Source organism: Leishmania major, chromosome 20 (genome assembly GCF_000002725.2).
Source record: "Leishmania major strain Friedlin complete genome, chromosome 20".
In the NCBI taxonomy this organism is placed as follows: Eukaryota; Euglenozoa; class Kinetoplastea; order Trypanosomatida; family Trypanosomatidae; genus Leishmania; species Leishmania major.
The window spans coordinates 22,063-42,086 of record NC_007261.2 but is presented as its reverse complement, the minus strand read 5'-3'; the positions used below and the strand labels follow the sequence as shown (position 1 = coordinate 42,086).

The 20,024-nt window shown below is 58.8% G+C and overlaps 5 protein-coding genes across 5 annotated transcripts; all 5 read left to right on the top strand.

The window, feature by feature from the left end:
• Positions 1–537: 537 nt before the first annotated feature.
• LMJF_20_0120 (conserved hypothetical protein) lies at positions 538–2,208 on the top strand (the record flags this gene model as incomplete). Its single annotated transcript, XM_001682714.1, has 1 exon — positions 538–2,208. The coding sequence occupies one exon, from the start codon at positions 538–540 to the stop codon at positions 2,206–2,208; it is 1,671 nt and encodes a 556-aa protein (XP_001682766.1).
• A 2,795-nt stretch (positions 2,209–5,003) lies between these two features.
• PGKB (phosphoglycerate kinase B, cytosolic) lies at positions 5,004–6,257 on the top strand (the record flags this gene model as incomplete). The annotated part of the gene is made up of 1 exon (XM_001682713.1): positions 5,004–6,257. One exon carries the CDS (start codon positions 5,004–5,006, stop codon positions 6,255–6,257), a length of 1,254 nt encoding a protein of 417 aa, XP_001682765.1.
• Positions 6,258–7,671: 1,414 nt separating this feature from the next.
• PGKC (phosphoglycerate kinase C, glycosomal) lies at positions 7,672–9,111 on the top strand (the record flags this gene model as incomplete). Its single annotated transcript, XM_001682712.1, has 1 exon — positions 7,672–9,111. The coding sequence occupies one exon, from the start codon at positions 7,672–7,674 to the stop codon at positions 9,109–9,111; it is 1,440 nt and encodes a 479-aa protein (XP_001682764.1).
• A 2,616-nt stretch (positions 9,112–11,727) lies between these two features.
• On the top strand, positions 11,728–15,060 carry LMJF_20_0090 (conserved hypothetical protein; the record flags this gene model as incomplete). The annotated part of the gene is made up of 1 exon (XM_001682711.1): positions 11,728–15,060. The coding sequence occupies one exon, from the start codon at positions 11,728–11,730 to the stop codon at positions 15,058–15,060; it is 3,333 nt and encodes a 1,110-aa protein (XP_001682763.1).
• A 2,099-nt stretch (positions 15,061–17,159) lies between these two features.
• LMJF_20_0080 (conserved hypothetical protein) lies at positions 17,160–19,175 on the top strand (the record flags this gene model as incomplete). The annotated part of the gene is made up of 1 exon (XM_001682710.1): positions 17,160–19,175. One exon carries the CDS (start codon positions 17,160–17,162, stop codon positions 19,173–19,175), a length of 2,016 nt encoding a protein of 671 aa, XP_001682762.1.
• Positions 19,176–20,024: the final 849 nt, after the last annotated feature.

Here is a 20,024-nt window from a genome sequence, read left to right as displayed (position 1 = left end):
CGGTGCCGAGTGCGGATCCTGCGAGGTGGCAGGCCGGGTGCTCTGTCAGGACTCACAACGTGCGCGTTAACAACGAGACGACGATTCGAACGCGATCGCGGAGCCCACACACGTGCACTGCCAGCCGATGCGCATCGGCGATCCTCGCGTTCGCCATCGCCGTGTCGTTGCGCACCGGCTCAAGTGCGCCGCCGTCGTAGCGGTTTGCCGCTACCATTGCTCTTTTGTGACGTCTGTGCGCGTCCCCAACGTTAACGGCTGCCACAGTGTTGAGAGGATGCCTTGCATTATCGCTCACTGGCGGAGCTTCCTGCCTCGCGTCAGACGCCCCGGCTTCTCTCTTCCTTCCCCGTAATTGTCAGTGCCCCCTCCAACCTCCCTTGCCCCCGCCCTGCCGTTGTATTTGTGAAGGACTAAGAGACGACGGCGCCACCCCCGCGCGTACCCAAGAAAGGAATCACACTAGCCGAGGACGAAACGCATATAGGACGGGTCGGTCGCCTCCCCCTCCCCCAACCCTTGAGCACACCTGCAGCAATGCGTCGTGTCGCCCGCCTCGTCACTGGGGTAGCCGCTCGCAGTGCTTCGACCGGCGAGGCGATCTCAAACAGCTTCGCATCCGACACGGAGCGCGCGTCAGAGGAGTCGCACCCGCTCCTGTATCAGGTGCCTGTGCTAGCCTCGCGCACGGTCGGCCGCGAGGCTGAGGTGCGCACGCTGTGGCAAAACCTTCTGCGCGGTCGTCACTACCAAGTGCTTGCCGGCCCTGACGGTATCGGCAAGTCCACTATCGCTGCCGAGTTCTGCGACACGGTGAAGCACAGCCATCGGTTTTCCTGCATTCAGTGGTTCAACGGGCAGCATGCGCTTCGGTCTCAGCTGCAGCACTTCTTCGCCTCCATGAAAGGGCGGAAGGAGAAGGACGTGCTGCTGGTTGTGGATGACGTGGCCTCTCCTGGGGAGGTGGTGGCGCTCATTTCAGGGCACTCGAGTGTGTACGTGCTGATGACGACCAGCGCGGCAAATGTGACAAGCTCGACGAAGATCGCGTGCCTCTCTCCATCTGCTCTCTCGCCCCAGGCGAGCCAGCAGCTCTTGCCGGAGCTGACGTTCTCGCAGGAGCTGGAGACAGTGTTTTACAACCTGGGCTACGTGCCACTGCTGGTGCACATAGCCTCACTGCTCATAAAGGGAGACGTCTGCTGTGCGCACCAGCTGGGACGCATACTGACGGAGAAACGTGTGCGGCAAGACGACACCCTCAGCATCTCCGCGGCCCTCTCGGTGCTGGCAGATATTGGCATCGTAGAGCTGGAGAAGACGTACCCCGACGCACGCGCGATGCTGCGCGCCATCAGCTGCTTTCACACAGGCGACGTGTCGGACGCTGTGGTGGGGGCCATCGTTGGGGAAGCTGCTGGCGACTTCTCCATCAAAGCCTCGCAACTCGGCATCTTCTCGCCCAAGTGGGAAGAGGGCGCATTGGCATTGCACCCGCTCGTTGCGAGGGTGCTGCGCGGACCGCTGGATGCACACGTGTTGGCGAAGGCGGCAGACGCACTGCTGAGCTTGTGGCCTCGCCGCTGGCGCGGGATGGGAAGCCGCTTCGCCTACAATCTTGTCTGGCACACGTTTACCATGGCGCAGCACTTTGCAACGTGCGAGGTCGCGCTGACGCCGGCCATCTTAACAGCCATGGACCGCAGTGCCACGTTCCTCGCTCATGTCGAGGCACGAGACTTCGCAGTGGCGGCCCAGTTGTGGATGCAAGTGTACGAGCAACACGTAGCGCGGCAGGAGGAGGCGTCACCGGACAGTGTGCGCATGCTGCGGGAGTGCGGCCGCCTGCTTCACTTCCTGAAGGACCCCCGCGCAGAGGAGGTCTTGCAGCACGCATGGAAGGGCTGTGTGGTGGTACACGGAAAGAGCTCCGCCGAGTCGGCGCTCATTCTGGGTTGCCTCGCGCTGTACTTACCAGCGAATAACGATAATCTGTCACTGGTGGAGGAGGCGGTGGCTGTGTTGGAAGGGCGCCTCGCCTCTGTCGACCTCGTGCTGGCGAGGGAGGAGGTTCGTATGCTGTGGCAGACAATCTTTGTGCTACTCATGTGCAAAGGCCAGTACATGACGGAGATGAAGCTGGCAATTCCGGACGATCTCATGCGTGCCCTCGAGCGGGCCGAGGGCGAGGCGAAGAAGGTGAGGTAAGCAAACCTTTGACGGAAGGTGTTGCTACCACCGGTGCACGACACTGCTGCTCCATCCTTGTCGAGGGGATGCGCTTCTCTCTCCATATACATATATATATATATATGTATGTATGTGTCACCTACGTTTTTTCTCCTTGTCTGTGTAGGGGCTGTTCACATACTGGGTAGGCAGGGTGCAGGAAGGGGTCGGCTAGTGCAGACGTCTATGTGGGTGCGGGTGGGTGCGTGCCAGAGAGCACAGGTTGATCTGTTTGCATTACGCACGTCTGAGAGTCTTCGTGAGTCTGCGTGTGTGAGCGTGGCGCGTTGGCTCAACGCACCTCCTCCTGCTTCCCTATTTGATGCGCCCCATTTCCCTGGCCACTGCTCACGCTGTGAGCGGATGCAGCCATAGCAATGACGCATACGCACGTGCGCGGGGCTGGCGGTGTTGTTGTTTGATAGAGAACGGCATGTGTTCTGCGGGGGAGGGACCTCCACACCTCCCGCACGCACTGAGATACATACCCGTACCTGCGCTCGAGCATGCATGTGCGCAGGCGCCGTCTTTCCAAAAGTGTCGTTTTCTGCCTCCGCGCGGGCGTTGACGTGCGCACGCTTCTTCCAAGTCTTCTCTGCATGCGTGCAAGCGCGTTTGCGCGCGTCGGTGTTCGCGAATGTCTTTCCCGGTATCAGCTGTGGCTGGTCTCATTTCTCGTGCTCGGCAAAGAGACTTGGGGCACCGCCTTCCTCTTCTCTTGTTCGCTCACCGTCTGCCCATCTCTCCGTGTGTCACACGCGCCCTCTCTCTATATCCTTCTTGGCTCTCTCGTGCACCGCACCTTTCGCTGGGTCGGCTTGGTCGCTGACGATGTGCTTGTCTACGCCACGCTTCCGCGCATCCCTTTTTTGTTGTGCTCTTTCACTCGGGCTTCCCTCGCCCACGCGCACACACGCGTCGCGTCTGCGTGCCACCAAACGTTTGCACTCTCCTCACAAGCGAAGCAACAAGGCCAAGCTGTCCGATCCACAGCACCCACACACGTAGGCCTCGCCATCACCCCCCTTCTCTCTTCTCCTCAGCGGTGCACGCCGCATTCACACGCAGGGGCGCATAAGCAGACCTTCACACGTAGGCTCATCCTTCCTTGTCACCACCCGCACTGCTCGCACACTTCCCCGTGAGCCGGGGTCTGGTGTCCCTGGTGAGGTGGTGGGCGGGAGCAGAACACCTTTCGCTTTTCATCCCCTTCCGTCTCCCTCGAGTGTTTCGTTATCGGTGTGGCGGAAATCAATGCTTCCTGCTCTGCCTTCTGTCTTAGCCTCTGCGTGCTTCCTTGGTTTGCCACCTTCCGTTCTATGAGTGCGGCACTGCTCCCCGCCTTCCTCCCCCGCCCTCCTTTCTTTGATCCGCCATTTCGACCAGCTCGCGACGCAGCGGTGCGCTCGAACTACTGACATCACGACGAACGTGCACGACAGCTGCCCAATGGTGGGCAGGAGCGCACTCATACGCGTTGCGATTAATGCCCCGACTCTATCAAGGGCGCTCCATGACGGCGTTGTCCGCGCATGCAGCCCAGCGATCCGCCACATCGTGGATCAAGGCTGCACATGCGTTCTTAATAACCACCTTGGCCGTCGTAAAGCTGCCAACTACGAGGCCGCCACCGCGGACGAGCAGGAGCGGCGCTGCGCTGCGCAGGCGCCTGGGTCATGCGGCAAGACGTTTTTCCCCATCTTATCCGCCAACCAAAGGCGAGCACATTGACCATGTTGTCTCTGCGAGGCGGGAGTGCCCCTTTGCTCTCCGCCGCGTGAGGTTTCGGCTAGACCCTTGCGTTGGCTCGACTGTCGGAGTGGAGGGAACAGTGGCGGCTTGTCTATTTGACGAGCGAGCGTGAACGTGAACGGGCCCCCACAGCTCCGCTTCGCTGCCAGCTGTAAAGAGGAGTCCAGTCTGCAGCCGGCTCGCTCTGAAACGGGTCGGAGCTGCTTGATCAGCACGCGTCTTGCATGACTGACTCGATGGTGAGGGCGACATGCACGATTTCGGTGCGGCAAGGCTATGTTCCTTGCGAACCTGCGCTTCTCCAAAACCGAGATTTCCCAGGTGAGCGCAAGCAACTGCAGATGGCGTGCGTTCTCGCTTCCAATGCCAACGTGTACATACATCGCTGCTGATGTCGGCGGCCATGTCGAGGATGGTGTTGCGCCGGCGCCACCTGCGACCGTGGACACGTGTGTGCGGCTGATATGATGGGCGAAGTGTCGGCGCGCCTGGAGCGCATCTCAGCCGGCCCTGACTGTGCTGGTGGTGAGGGGAGCCTGAGTGCCAGCAGCGCGGGTGCACGGCGTGCTGGGTGGGACAATGGGAGCGTCTGCGAGGCGACCTCGGGGGGGGGCGGATGTGTGTGGGCCAAGCTTGAGGCGGTGGCCGTGCTCGGATGACTGAGTGGGCGCGTTGCTGTGGCGCGTGTGTGTGCGGCTGCTTGGCACCACGCGATGGGGCCCTGTGAGAATGGCGGGCGGTGCAGCGGACATGAGCTCATTCCCTATGGCAGAACGGCCGTAAAGAACAGCGACGACAAACCTCTGCCCACCTGCCCTGTCTAGCCCGCTTCTACTGCTCTGTACCTGTTTTCTGTGTGCAATATCCCTTTTATTGGTCTTCGCTAATATGTCCACGCTACATCGAGTACGCCGCACGCACAACACGTGTCTCACATGAACTTGCCCATCAGCGCGTCAGCAGCAAAACATTTCTCTTGTCCCTCGCCTCCAATAACCTTACGTATCCCCCTCCGCCGAGCCATGTCTCTCGTGCTGAAGAAGAGCATCGATGACGCCACCGTCAGGGACAAGAAGGTGCTCATCCGCGTGGACTTCAACGTCCCCGTGAAGAACGGTAAGATCACGAATGACTTCCGCATTCGCTCCGCCCTTCCGACGATCCAAAAGGTGCTGAAGGAGGGCGGCTCCTGCATCCTGATGAGCCACCTTGGTCGGCCGAAGGGTGCGAGAATGAGTGACCCAAGTCCGGAGAAGGGTGTGCGCGGGTACGAGGAGGCCGCCACGCTGCGCCCGGTTGCTGCACGCATCGCGGAGCTGCTGGGGCAGAAGGTGGAGTTTGCACCGGACTGCCTGGACGCTGCGGCGTACGCGTCGAAGCTGAAGAACGGCGACGTGCTGTTGCTGGAGAACGTGCGTTTCTACGCGGAGGAGGGCAGCAAGAAGGAGGAGGAGCGCGACGCGATGGCGAAGGTACTGGCGTCGTACGCGGACCTGTATGTCAGTGACGCCTTTGGCACTGCGCACCGCGACAGCGCGACGATGACGGGCATCCCCAAGGTGCTGGGTGCGGGCTACGCCGGGTACCTGATGGAGAAGGAGATCAACTACTTCTCGCGAGTGCTGAACAACCCGCCGCGGCCGCTGGTTGCGATTGTCGGCGGTGCGAAGGTCAGCGACAAGATCGAGCTGCTTGACAACATGCTGAGCCGCATCAACTACCTTGTGATTGGTGGCGCGATGGCGTACACGTTCCAGAAGGCGCAGGGCCGCAAGATCGGCATCTCGATGTGCGAGGAGGATAAGCTGGACCTTGCCAAGTCGCTGCTGAAGAAGGCGCAAGAGCGCGGTGTGCAGGTGTTTCTGCCAGTTGACCACGTGTGCAACAAGGAATTTAAGGCCGCGGACTCGCCGCTGGTGACGGAGAGCGTGGACGTCCCGGACGGCTACATGGCGCTCGACATTGGCCCAAGGACGATCCACATGTACGAGGAAGTGATTGGCCGCTGCAAGAGCGCGATCTGGAACGGCCCGATGGGCGTGTTCGAGATGCCGTGCTACTCGAAGGGCACATTTGCCGTTGCGAAGGCGATGGGGACTGGAACGCAGAAGAACGGGCTGCTGAGCATCATCGGCGGTGGTGACAGCGCGAGCGCTGCGGAGCTGAGCGGCGAGGCGAAGAACATGTCGCATGTGTCCACCGGCGGCGGCGCGTCCCTGGAGCTGCTGGAGGGCAAGACGCTGCCTGGCGTCGCCATTCTGACGGACAGAGAATGAGTGTTGCCCTCATACGCAAAGTGAGCCGTAAATCCTTTGATAAGCTCTTCTCTCAGCTTCCGTCGAATCTTGTCATGGGTGGCCGCGACGGCAGCGTGTCGCTACAGACTTGTCTTCTATTCGTATTGTGACCTACAGATGTGCCTCTAGCTGTTTCTTTCATACCTCTGTAACGGTTTCTCTTGTCTCTTGCACTGTCCTCTACATACACACATATATATATATGTATGGTTTGTGCTCCTCTTTGTTTCTCGATGAGGGGAGAAGTCTCGACGACTTCAGAGTCGGCGACGCCCTCCGCTGTCCATCTGGTCTCCCTCTCTCTTTATGCCAGTCCCACGGTATGCATGTCGCTGTGCATGTCCCACGCTGAGGTAGGTGCACAGGTCATCGTGAAAGCGTTCGCGTTCCCAGCCTGTATCGCCTCCTTACCTGTGGGTTTCAGCGCTCGTGCACAACTTCTTCCACGGATCCGGTGACCGCGCAGTGTAGCGCGCTTGGAGTGATTGCGGCGAAAAGAGTGTTCTTGTGGGTGCGTGTGCGTTGCGCTGCCCTTTCCTCCTCTCTGTCTTTCCCCCATCACGGTTCGCGTGGGGGTGGGTGGGGTCTGCGTGTTGATGCGATGGACATGAAGCATGTCAAACAAAGAGCAGCAAGACCTGTTCTGCGCCACGCAGGCGGTGGCGCACACACACACACACACACACACACACGCACCTAAAATCACATTTTCACAACAGAACAAGTGAGAACAACAATAGGGCCTTTTTTTTCTTCTCAGCCTTTGCAGGATTGCCCGAGGCGCTGGGTGAGTGTTCGGGAGGAAGCGGCACAGCTTTCTCTGCACAACTGCTCCTCACCTTCACGCGGTCCCTCTCGCCTTCCAGGTCGACGCCACACGCGTCCTTCCTGCCTTGTGTGTTGTGGGTAGGCAGCACTCATCTCGTGGCTCTCACATCCGTCATCCCGCCCCATCTTACTCCCACTAGCGCTCCTGCTGCTATGCGCTACTTCTACTGCCACTGTTCCTGTATCTTCTCTCTTTTTTCTTCGCTTCGGTGCGTTCTTGCCTGCATCTTCTCATGTGTGTCGCGAAAACGTTTTGGTGCTCCTCTACTCGCCTTGCGCACCACCTGCCGCCGTACGCGCACCTCACCTTCCCTTTCCCACCTTGAGGGCCTGAGTAACGCTCGTAGCCGCCTCGCTCTTCGATTTCTACCGTCATATCACAAGAAAACGAACACCAACACAACGGACTCATCAATAACATTCTCTCCATCTCTTCCCTTCACTCACGTGTGCGCCATCCGACACACCCGTCTATTCCGGTGCCTGTTTCTCTCTACAGAACCTCCTTTTTCTTGTTCAGCTGCGCTGCCTCAGCGCACTGCGCTCGCACCCCCTCCGCCGAGCCATGTCTCTCGTGCTGAAGAAGAGCATCGATGACGCCACCGTCAGGGACAAGAAGGTGCTCATCCGCGTGGACTTCAACGTCCCCGTGAAGAACGGTAAGATCACGAATGACTTCCGCATTCGCTCCGCCCTTCCGACGATCCAAAAGGTGCTGAAGGAGGGCGGCTCCTGCATCCTGATGAGCCACCTTGGTCGGCCGAAGGGTGCGAGAATGAGTGACCCAAGTCCGGAGAAGGGTGTGCGCGGGTACGAGGAGGCCGCCACGCTGCGCCCGGTTGCTGCACGCATCGCGGAGCTGCTGGGGCAGAAGGTGGAGTTTGCACCGGACTGCCTGGACGCTGCGGCGTACGCGTCGAAGCTGAAGAACGGCGACGTGCTGTTGCTGGAGAACGTGCGTTTCTACGCGGAGGAGGGCAGCAAGAAGGAGGAGGAGCGCGACGCGATGGCGAAGGTACTGGCGTCGTACGCGGACCTGTATGTCAGTGACGCCTTTGGCACTGCGCACCGCGACAGCGCGACGATGACGGGCATCCCCAAGGTGCTGGGTGCGGGCTACGCCGGGTACCTGATGGAGAAGGAGATCAACTACTTCTCGCGAGTGCTGAACAACCCGCCGCGGCCGCTGGTTGCGATTGTCGGCGGTGCGAAGGTCAGCGACAAGATCGAGCTGCTTGACAACATGCTGAGCCGCATCAACTACCTTGTGATTGGTGGCGCGATGGCGTACACGTTCCAGAAGGCGCAGGGCCGCAAGATCGGCATCTCGATGTGCGAGGAGGATAAGCTGGACCTTGCCAAGTCGCTGCTGAAGAAGGCGCAAGAGCGCGGTGTGCAGGTGTTTCTGCCAGTTGACCACGTGTGCAACAAGGAATTTAAGGCCGCGGACTCGCCGCTGGTGACGGAGAGCGTGGACGTCCCGGACGGCTACATGGCGCTCGACATTGGCCCAAGGACGATCCACATGTACGAGGAAGTGATTGGCCGCTGCAAGAGCGCGATCTGGAACGGCCCGATGGGCGTGTTCGAGATGCCGTGCTACTCGAAGGGCACATTTGCCGTTGCGAAGGCGATGGGGACTGGAACGCAGAAGAACGGGCTGCTGAGCATCATCGGCGGTGGTGACAGCGCGAGCGCTGCGGAGCTGAGCGGCGAGGCGAAGAACATGTCGCATGTGTCCACCGGCGGCGGCGCGTCCCTGGAGCTGCTGGAGGGCAAGACGCTGCCTGGCGTCGCCATTCTGACGGACAAGGACGTGAAGGAGCGGGGAGCTTCGTGCAGGTTCGCTTTCGGGGTCGGGAGCCCGAGCAGGGAGGCTTGTCCGCTCCGTTGTGGGCATATCTTTGGCGGTGCCTCCATCGTAAGAGAGATAGTTAAGCTCGTCGTCGCGCTGCTGATCGGCATTTTTATTGGTCGCCGCATGAGCACCAAGCTGATCCGGTAAGGTGTACGCTGCGTCTTTTTCTCTCCGTGCGGAATTTCATCTGAGATGTGCAGCAGCGGCGCCCTTCCGGAGACAGCGAAGCGGAGTATCGGCGGCCACCCGAGCTACTTGCGGCCTGGCACTGGCGCAATGATTGTTGTTGCTGGCAAAGGATGCAGGTGAGTGGGTGATGGTGGTGGAGGGCCTGCCTGTCTGTCGCTCTGTGTGTGTGTGTGTGTACGTGTGTGTGTGTGTGCCTCACGTACTCAGCACTCTTCTTTCTTCTTCGCGTTTCTAGCTCCCTCCCTTGTCCGCCCTCTTGAAGTCTGTTGATGATGTACGAGTTTTGTGTGTTGTTGGTCACCGCAGCGTGAGTGCGTTGTGCGTGTGCTTCGTCTACTCGTTCTCTCCGTCTCTACAATTTTTTCTGTGTGTGTGTGTGTGTGAGGAAGAGAGTGCCGATGTCTGCGCCTCTCGACGAAACGCGCAGCAGTGGCGAAAAAGATGCGTGAAGAGCTGGAGTGGCGGCAGCTGCACAGAAGCACAACAGTCCTCGAGTGCGTGGGCGTGTGCTAGTTCACGGGTATTGGTGTGCGCGACTCTTTTCCTGCCTGCCGCTGCCGTTTTTTTTTTTTCAACTTCGAACGTCCTGACTTCGCCGCTCTAGTCGTGGCGCTCTCGAAGGATCCGAAGGCGGCGATTCATCGGCGTGAGCGGACACCCACATCTACGCCGTCACGTCGCTACACAGAGAGGCCAAACGCTTCGATTTCTGTTTCCCACGTGTGTCGCGCAGCTTCTTCCTCCGATGTGCACGTGCGCGTATGTGGATGCATTTATGCTGCTTCTCGTGGCCTTCTCGCTCTTATTTCTGCACTTGTTGTGCGTGCGTTGCCGTCACCGGCGAGAGCTCAGCGCTTCACGGTATTGTGTTTCCTTCCTCCTCCTCCTACAACTCTAAGTGTGCAATCATGTCCCTGCGCTACGTCGCCTCGTTTTTGGTATTCTTCTTGGTACCCCTCTGTGAGCAGAGAGACGGGCGCACGCGTGCGCATGTCTTTTCAGTCGAACAGGGGTGTAAGATGGATGAGCAATGAGATGGGAGGATGCCTTTTTATCATCATGCAAGCACTGGGGGTGTCTCGCTGGTTGTGGCTCTGTGTTGTCTACGAGTGCAAGCGCACGCGTGAAAAGATGCGGAAGAGCACATTGACGGCGCACAAACGCGTACAAAGGCACATGAAGCTCGAGAGGTTGACACGCTTATAAGTTGCTCTGCATGAACTGATGGACGAAGCCTATTGATTCCTTTGTTTATTTCTCGGAGCGCCTTTGCTGCAGGGGCTGACCCTTGGGGTGGATGGCAGCAGAGAGACAGCATGAAGGTGGTATCATCACCTCCTCGTCCTCCTCTCTCCACTCCTCTTTCTCTCTCTCTCATGCTTTCTCCACGCGTGGACCGCAGCCCAGCAGCAGCGAACACGAGCGAACGAACACCCACGCATATACACATTCTCGAAAGCGTATTTGCGCCACAGCAGCCCCCAAGGCAAGCGAGAAAACATTGTGACAGCGCTGGCATGATTTGGTGTGTGTGCGTGTGTGTGTGTGCGCGAGTACGTGCCGCAGCAGGACCGTAACCGTGAACTAAAAAAGAGCACATGAGGCAGCCACCGAAGCCGCATTGCCCCCGAGGCTCTTTCGGTGGTGTGGGCGAAGAAGGGGGAATGCAAAGTTGGCGCTGCCTCGCTTTTGTTCGTGCAGCCGCGCGAATGGTCCCGCGTACAAGGTTTTTCTTGCACACCTCGTTTCTCCCGCTGCTCAACATTTTCGGCCAGCCGTGGCAGCACTGGTGCGGCACATCTGTGCCGCGGTTCGCGCCTTATAAAGAGGGCACGTGCTATCCGTGTCACAGACGTCGCACGGCGTGGCGTTTGCGCCTCTCAGACGCTTCACTCGCGGATGGCGCACTGCACCACGGACACCGCTTCATGAAGGATATCGTTTTGCGGCGTGACTGCTGTTGGGCTTGTCGCCGAGCGCTACAGCTGCTCCCCATGAGTCTCCTGCGTGTGACGTGCGCGTTGTCTCTGTGATGATGCCGTTCATTTGGTGTGCACCCCTCCTTCGCCTTTCACTCCTTCCTCCTCTCTGTCTGCCTCTCTCTTTCTCTCCAGCGTGCGCGCGGCGCTCTCACATTTCTGTCTGCAAGCATCGTTGCGTTGAGCCCCTTGTGATTGGACCCACGCCCCCTACTCCCCTCACGACGCTCACCGGAGGCCGATACCTCCTTTCTTTTTTCCGTTGGCTCGTTCATCGGCTGTGCACAGCACAGTGCAGAAACGGGCGTTGTGTCGCTCAGTATATCATCACTCCCCCCCCTCACCTATCCACCCACGCCAGCACAGCAACGTCTCCCACACACCCAAGGCCATCCCCGCGGACACTCACTCTCTTTGTTGTTTCGTTTTCTGTTCTTGTTTGCTTTTTTTTGTGTGTCGGTGCTGAACGCCCTCGCCCGGGCCTTCGGCGCTGCTTCACGCGCGTCGGGGCGCTCCGTTTTCCGTTTTTTTTTTTTCTCGTGTGGCGTTGTCTTCCGCTCTCTTCTTTGCTCTGTGGCTCACCTTCTGACTTGCGATGCCGCTCAAAGGCGAGCAGGCGGGGAGCTTCCCGCGCTACCTCAGCCCGACGCACCCACGCAAAGGATATGTGGAGGATGCCACCAGCGGTGCGGACGGTGTTTACCCCATTGACCTGACGATATCGCACCGGTCCGGTAACCAAAACTTGCCTCCCCTGAAGCGCTATTGGCGCGCGCGCAGTGTCCGCCGTAACCTTGCCCAGACGAACGAACTGGATGACCTCGAGAATCAGGCCCATGTGCAGAAGAGCCTGTCGTGGTCGAACACCCGCGCAGCCCACGCCAGAGAGAGCGACTTTACGTACATTTCCGGACCAAAGTACTTCTTCCAGCAGTTTGTGCGCCAGTACCCGATTGCGGCCTTCTTTGCGTGGACGTTCCTGTTTCTGGTGGAGCTCTCTATGGTGGTGCTCTACATGCTGCAGTCCACCGTGAGCTACAACGTCACCTGGGTCCAGTACGACACCCACGAGCGCAGCGGGTGGTTCTACGCCCGCTCCCTGCTCTCGTTTATCTCGCTGGTGCAGATGTTCTTCGCCTACTCGCTGAGCTTGATGACTATCACGGTGGTGCTCATCACATCCATTTACCAAATCATCATCTTCTTCGTCTCTATCCCGTCGAATCTCGGGTGGGTCAGTCGCATGTACGTTCCTTACTTCATGCGGTGCTGGCCGATGCGGCAGTACTTTCTCTTCATCCTCGACTCGGTCGCGCTGATGATGCCGCGCAACCGCAAACTGGACCTGCTACGGCTGGCTGCCGGCCCGCTGACCCTCTTTATTTGCATGGTGTTCTCCGCCTCTGGTTTCTTCCGCATCGACCAGTGCTTTCGGGGGTACCCTATGAACGTGGCCGTCTCCATCTACTTCGTCATTGTCACTGTGTCGACGGTCGGCTTTGGCGATGTGGTACCCAAGACGCCGGACGGCAAAGCCATCACCATTGTCATCATCTTCGTCTTCATTGCGAAGATGCCGACGTTTATCCGCGTCATCCGCTCGACAGCGAAGATTTTGAAGGCGTACCGCTCCTATACTGGCCGCACGAACCACTTTATCGTGTACGGCCACGTCAACCGCGAGGAGGTCATCTCGATTTTGGACGAGGTGTTCTGCCTGTATCCGATGAAGTCCGTATGCTTCTGCAGTAAAGAGTTTGCGCCGGACGTGCTCTCGATCGGCCGGCACCCTACCTACCGGCTGCGCAGCACGTTCCTCATTGTGGACACACTGGACACCTTCGCGCTGCGTCGCATGAAGGCACAAGAGGCGTCGGCGGTCATCATCTTCCCCATTCGCGAGGGCTACTCCTCACGCGTCGATGATGACGTGATGCTGGCGGCCATCATCTTCGAGCGTTTTGTGCCAAAGGTGCCGCAGTACGTGTGGTTGCGCTACGGCCTTCACGCAAAGCTGCTGAAGGGGCAGCGCTCCTGCGTGATCGATGAGCACATGAAAAAGAACATCATGGCGAGTGCGCTGCTGCTTCCGGGAATTGTTCCGTTCTTGGTGAATCTCGTACGCACCGCGTGGGCCGAGGGCGAAGAACCGGCAGATCTGTGGACGGAGAAGGGCATCGATCAGTGGAAGAGTCAATACGAGTACAGCCGGCGCAACGTGATCAGCACATGCCCGGTGCCGCTGCGCTTTTTAGGCGCGACGTTTGGGCAGGTGGTGGCAAGCTTCAAGTACCGTGACGTGCTCATCGTCAGCGTGGAGGACAACGCAAGCAAGACGATGCGCTTTGAACTCAACTACCGTCTGGAGGAGCATGATGTTCTGATGGCCGTGTACGAGCGCACGCGCAACAGCCTGTCGCGCGCGCTGGAGGAGTTCAGCTCCCCCGGGCCACTGAACGAGGCGGTCAGGGAGACGTACGGCGCCCACTTCCGCCAGGATCTCCAGAAGGACGAGCTTCTGCACGAGAACATGAACTCATCTTTTGTTTTCTACCCCTACAAAAGCTCTGCCTCTCTGTGCGACACGGTGCCGCTGCAGAGCCCCGCGGCCACCGGCGGCGGTGCAGCAGACAAAGAGGAGGACCACGCCAACCTCAAGTCCGAGGACGAGGTGGTGTCGCTGGAAGAGGTGCGGCAAGCGCTCATGAGCCTCTCAGATGTCGTGCGTGCCCCGTGCGGGATTCCGCTCGCTTCGCTGCAGCTGCGTCGCAAGATCACCTCCCAACTGTGGTACCTCACACGGCGTCACCAAAGTCTTCTGTCGGATTCGACCTTACCAGATGAAGATTGCGAGGAAGAGCTTCGCCGTGTGATGGACCAGATCAACGCAACGATCCTCAAGGCCGCCGACGCGTATCTCTCAGCGATCTCTGAGCAGGACCGCCAGGCCATGGAGTCGAAGCACCAGGACGAGGTCTTTCTCTTTATTGACCAGACTAGCTCTATTCTTCGCAAGACGACCACGTCCGTTTACGAGGACGTCATTTCACAGACGATTGCGCAGTACGAGCTGTACGTGATGATGCAGTGCATCTGCGCCGTGCACGCCCACTCCCGCCTGACTCTTCTGACACTGCGCAAGTATCCGCCCCAGTTTCTGCAGACCTGGAAAGAGATCTTTGGGACACCACTGCGCTACATTCGCGGTCAGGGCTCGTTGGATGCGCACCTAAACTACGCCTTGACGGCGGACACGGACGTCACCAATGTGCGCGGCATTCTCCTGTACTGCTCGCAGATGGGGCCACGCGACTTTGGTGACGTTCCTATCTGCTCCGTCGAGAACAGCGTGCGCGATTTGCTGGAGTGGAACGAACAGACGCGGAATGGACCGAGCGGCGCGCGTGAGCAGAACATCGTTGTAGAGCTGCAGTCCTTCCTCTTTTCTATCAAGGTGTCGCCCTTCCACACTGATGCAGTGTGGCGCTCGCGTGGCGAGGGAAATTTTCAGGAGACACTCGCCTTTATGATGGGTCGTTTTTTTGCCTCGAACATGCTCTTCACGATTCTCATCCATAGCCACCGCGACTCGCGCATCGTCAAGTTCTTCGAGATGGCCCTCAACCTCACCTCCACTGCGGAGATGTTTGACAAGGCGGTGTGGACAAACCGCACGGCACAGTCACAGACGCTCTTCAAGCTGTGCGGTAACCAGTCCCTGCACTTTGAGACCTTCGGCGACGCGTTTGAGTTTCTTCTTTCGAAGCGGAAGTGTGTGGCGATCGGCGTGTTTCGGTTGTTCCCAGCATCCGAGATGCTGAGCGGCACGCCGCGCTACTTTGTGACCAACCCACCGATGTGCATGCCGCTGCTGATGGAGGACATCATTTACTGTCTGGACGGCAGCTTGAACATGATGCGAACGTAGCGCACCCATGGCCAAAGGGCTGCAGGGGCGATGGGTGCGGCAGATGTGAAGCACGTGCGTATGGTAACTGGTAGGTATGCGTGTGTCTACGTCGTTGACGGCGGCAAGCGTTTTTCTCTCACGGTCGCACGGATGGCACCACGTTTTCTTTTGTTGTTGCTGTTGCCCCATTCGCATCTCCTCCGGTAGCTCATGCCGTTATCACTTGTCGACCGCTTTACCGTTACCTCTATATTTGTGCGGTTGCTGGTGAGTCGAGGCAGCGGCGCGCTCCCGCAACACTCGTTTCGTCTCTATCTTACTCATTCACCCACCCCCACACGTCTAAGCGCGGCTCGAGTCCCCTTGACGGAGTTTCTGCAACGCGGGAATGGCCATTCCTGTGGCCTCACCTGCTCTAGGCATTTCACATATTTTGTTTTAATGGCTCTGTTCTTTGGTTATTGTCTACGCTGCGCGCTGGAGCGTCGCTTGTGCGGCGTGTCTTTCCCATGTCTCTCTCTCTCTTTGCACCTGTGTATGCATGCGCGACTGGGCGCGTATGCCCTCTGACGCTCCCTTCTCTCTTCCCTGTCGCGGCGGGTGCTGAGTGTTCACGTCTCCGCGAGGGTTGACGCACAAGCTTTCTTTGCGTGCTGTCAGTCGTCGACATTCTCATGCTTTACTGCTGTCAAGAGGGATGCGCGGAGGTCAGCGGCGGAGGTGGTGGTGAAGAGCACTACAGACGATGGCGGTGCTGGATAGCTCATCGTGTGAGACAGAGGATGAGGCACGCGCATCATACACTGCATGAGAATGGAAGAGGCAAGAAGGCACAGAGCGTCGCCATCGCTTACATTCTGCTTCTTTCGATGCTCTGTGCTCAGGTGATTGCAGACGGAAGACAAAGGGCGACGGGAGAAGTCGATACGACTGCTGATGGGAGGTTCGGCTCACGGTGCTTTATGCTTGTGCGCCCTAACATTTTTCTGCTGCTGTTGGCCATCGTCCACCTTGCAGACTTGCCCTTAGCACAGATCACGCTTCCTTTCCCTTTCTGTGTCTCTAGAAGGAGATACGGCCCCTTAAAGTCGGCCACCGTGCTCGATGTGCATGGCGGCGCACATTGGGGGGAGGAGGGGGGGGGCATTGCCAGTGGCGACGAAACGCCGCCAAAACGACTGAATGGCTGGTGGATAGGTGCGTAGGCTGCGTGTTGTTGGGTTTTCTTGCGCACCACACCCCCTCCCTCTTTCCATGATGACGAGGCGACACCGCGCGGTGCGTGGTATGACAGGGCGCCGTGTGTTTTCAGTCTGTGAGGAAGCCAAGCAGCCCCGCTATCCCTCTGCTGACGCGGAGCCACCTCTGATGGTGACGGGGTCAAGCACCTACGACGTAGGGGGATGTCGGAGCTGTGCATCGCTGCTGGTGTCGGCGGCCATGTCGAGGATGGTGTTGCGCCGGCGCCACCTGCGACCGTGGACACGTGTGTGCGGCTGATATGATGGGCGAAGTGTCGGCGCGCCTGGAGCGCATCTCAGCCGGCCCTGACTGTGCTGGTGGTGAGGGGAGCCTGAGTGCCAGCAGCGCGGGTGCACGGCGTGCTGGGTGGGACAATGGGAGCGTCTGCGAGGCGACCTCGGGGGGGGGGGCGGATGTGTGTGGGCCAAGCTTGAGGCGGTGGCCGTGCTCGGATGACTGAGTGGGCGCGTTGCTGTGGCGCGTGTGTGTGCGGCTGCTTGGCACCACGCGATGGGGCCCTGTGAGAATGGCGGGCGGTGCAGCGGAGCTTGACTGACTTCGTGTGGCCAAGAACGGGGCACACTGAGAAAAAAAAACGACTGCCTCATGCTTTCGTTAATGGATGTCGCTGCGTATCTCGAGCGGGGTAGCACGTGTCCCCTCTCGTATGTGCGTGAACGCAAGACTCTGCCTAGCACTTCAGTTCAACTGCAGCACAGCGCCAGATTGCGCAACGTGGATGCCACGCCGATGCGCAGGCCAGCGGTCTGTCCACTGCGATACATTAATGCCAATTTGTTTTCCACCTCATGTTTCCGCCCGCCTCCTCCCTTCCTTCATTCCTTCGCTGTTTCGGCGTCACTTGGCGTGTGCTGATGCCTTTGTGCGTGCGTCTGCCACTCTCCTACGAAAAGCTGCTGAGCTGTGTCGTTGATGTCGCTGCACTTTTCGATTTTTCCCTGCACATTTTCCTAGGAGTCAGACAACCGATACCTGTACGTCTACCCCCTTCCCTCGCGGAAGCCACCACCGCCACTGCCACCCTTCTCTCTCCCTCTCTGTGCACGTGCCGTCTACACATACATACCCGCTCTTCGCGTCTGCAGCACACGCTGTTCGTGCTCTCTTGCCTCTCTCCTTCCAAGGGTGCTGACCCAATCAGGATGAACCGAGGGGTGGCAGTCAAGATCAAGTACTTTGATGACAACGGGGGCTGGTCGGAGCGCAAGAGCGCGGCTGCCAGCAGTGCCGTGTTTGCGCTGAAGAACATCACCGTGGCGAATGTGGACTTGAATCATGTAGACACTGCGGATGTTGACCGTCTGCAAGACTTGGTAGTTGCGAGTGCTCCGACGGCGGTGGTGATGCAGAACGTCTCACCGGCGACGCTGAGCCGCATCAAGAGCTACAGCCAGATCCGCAAAGCCTACGCGGTGATGGAGACGAGTCGGTGCGAGCAGCAGGAGGATAGTACCATAGCCCTACTCCGCCTCGGGCTGCAATGCGAGCCGACGGAGGTGCCCAAAACGGACGGCAAGCAGGCATTCCGCGCACTGGTGCAGGTGAACATCCGCATCCCTAACGGGCCATCGCTGTCCATCACTGTTCTGCACATGGAGCCTGGCGCGTCCCGCCGTCTCACGTTTGCCATGGCGCTCTTGCGTGCGCACCCGAACGTGGATATCGCCGTTCTGCTCAGCAATGTGACGGAAGGCATGGTGCTCACGGAGGACCCGTACCGCGAGCTACAGGCAAACCGCGCAACCGCTGGCTTTGTGGATGTGATGGAGGAAGGGATGGAACGCACCTCGAACTGGACGACGCCGTGGACGGTGTGGCTGAAGAGTCCCAAGTACAGCGTTGTGGCATCCGCAGCGGAGCTGTTCGTCGGTCAGGAGCCGCGCTACCTCTCCACTACACTCGTCGTGCGTGGGCAGCCGAACTCGACGATAGCGATTCCGATGCCACGCAGCGCCAAGTCCTGCCGTGGGAAGAGTCCCAGCGGGCCTCCTGCACCCGGTACCCCTTCTCAGCCTCTCGCCGATCCTGCCATTCTGAGCGCGGAAACGGTAAAGACGCCGATGCCGGCACCGCAGACAAACTCGTCCGCCACCGAAATCATCCAGCGCCTCATGCGGCAGCAACAGGCAAGCCAGCAGCGGTGGAAGTCGACGCACTCCTTTCTCCTCAAGGGCAGTGACACAAAGCTCTCTACTGCAGAGGCCATGTACGACGTGTCGAGCCACTTTGCGAACGCCAACGACGCAGTGGATGCGCTGAACTCGAAGGCGCTGAGCTGGCCTGCTGAGTTCTGCGTAGTGCATAACACGGTGCTCTGCGCCGACACGGTGGTTCACTGTGACCGCCAAGCCTTTCGCCGCTACGTCCGCGACAACAAGACGAACGTCAACCTCAACTCACAGATTTTTGCCGCTACTACGGCCTTCGCGGCAGCTGTCGCAGCAGCCCCTGTCGTCACCCCGGTGGCTGCCGCGTCTGCGGGGCTGGCCGCCAGCGCCATCCCAAACGACAAGCAGTGGCCCAAGGCAACGAACGTGCGCAGCGAGATGGAGGAGTTCTTGAATTTCCAGCGGCAGCTAAAGGAGTCGGCGCGGCGGGAGTGGAGCGAGTCTTGCTGCGTGAGTGTGTATCAGATAACACCGCGGGAGATGAAGTTCAACATTACTCCTGCCATCGGTTTGGCAAAGGACAATCTCAAGAAGGCGATTCACTACCTCAACCATGCTAAGACGGCGTCGAAAGAAACAAATCCGCTGTACGACTATCCGTATGACTATGCCCTGTTGTTCTCCGTCGAGCGGCAGGGTTACTGGCTGATTGCCGCCACGCATGTGCCGTGCGACATTGTGGCGTGCCGCATGGTGGTGTAGCCCTGTGAGGAATGCTTGTTGTTGGAGCCGAGCCTCACCCGTTCCTTCAGCACTCGGCACGTGTAGGCACGGATGCTGTTGCCGTATGTCGGTTTTGGTGCAGCGGGCCGTCTTCATTACTTTGTTCGTATCTGTGTGAGCGCTTAAAGCTCGCTGCGTTGACTGTTGGCACTCTTGGTTTAATTTGCTGTCTGTCGTTTCTCTCGTGTGCATGTGTGTGTGTGTGTGTGTGTGTGTGTGTGTGTGTGTGTTGCATGATTGCTGGTGGTGCGCCGTTCTACCATGCTTCATTTTTTTTATGGCGTCGGCGTTTTGCTATGTTTTCCAATCGATGGCGCAGTGAACACGATGCCCACCCCCTCCCCCTCCCCGCACTCCCGTTCTGACAATCTGCATATAAGCTTGCTCTTTCCCCCTTCACTGATTTTTGTAGTCTTCTGCGTGCTTTGCTCGCTGTGTCTTGGGCAGTCTCCTGTTGTGCACCTCCCCATTTACTCCTTGGTACTCTTTACTGCCTCTTTCTGGCTCTCGGTGTTTGATGCTGTGAATTGGTGCTAAGAAGGACTTGAAACTCTCTCGCTGCTGCGGTGGCAGTTAAGTACTAGCGGTGTGCTTGCACTGCAACTGGCAGTCCAGCGAAGAGCGTTTTTCCCCTCTCTTGTCTGGTCTTGTACGCTTCTGAGCTCTGTTCTTGCTCTCTATCTCTTGTGTTCTCTCTGTTTGGTGCTTCATTTCTGTTCTTGCGCGTCTCTGTATCCGATCTCACTGCGCTCCTTTGCAGCATGCTCATGTGCGTGTATTGGCGATGGTGCGCGCGTGCGCGTCTTTGTTTGTTGGCTATTCTCGAGC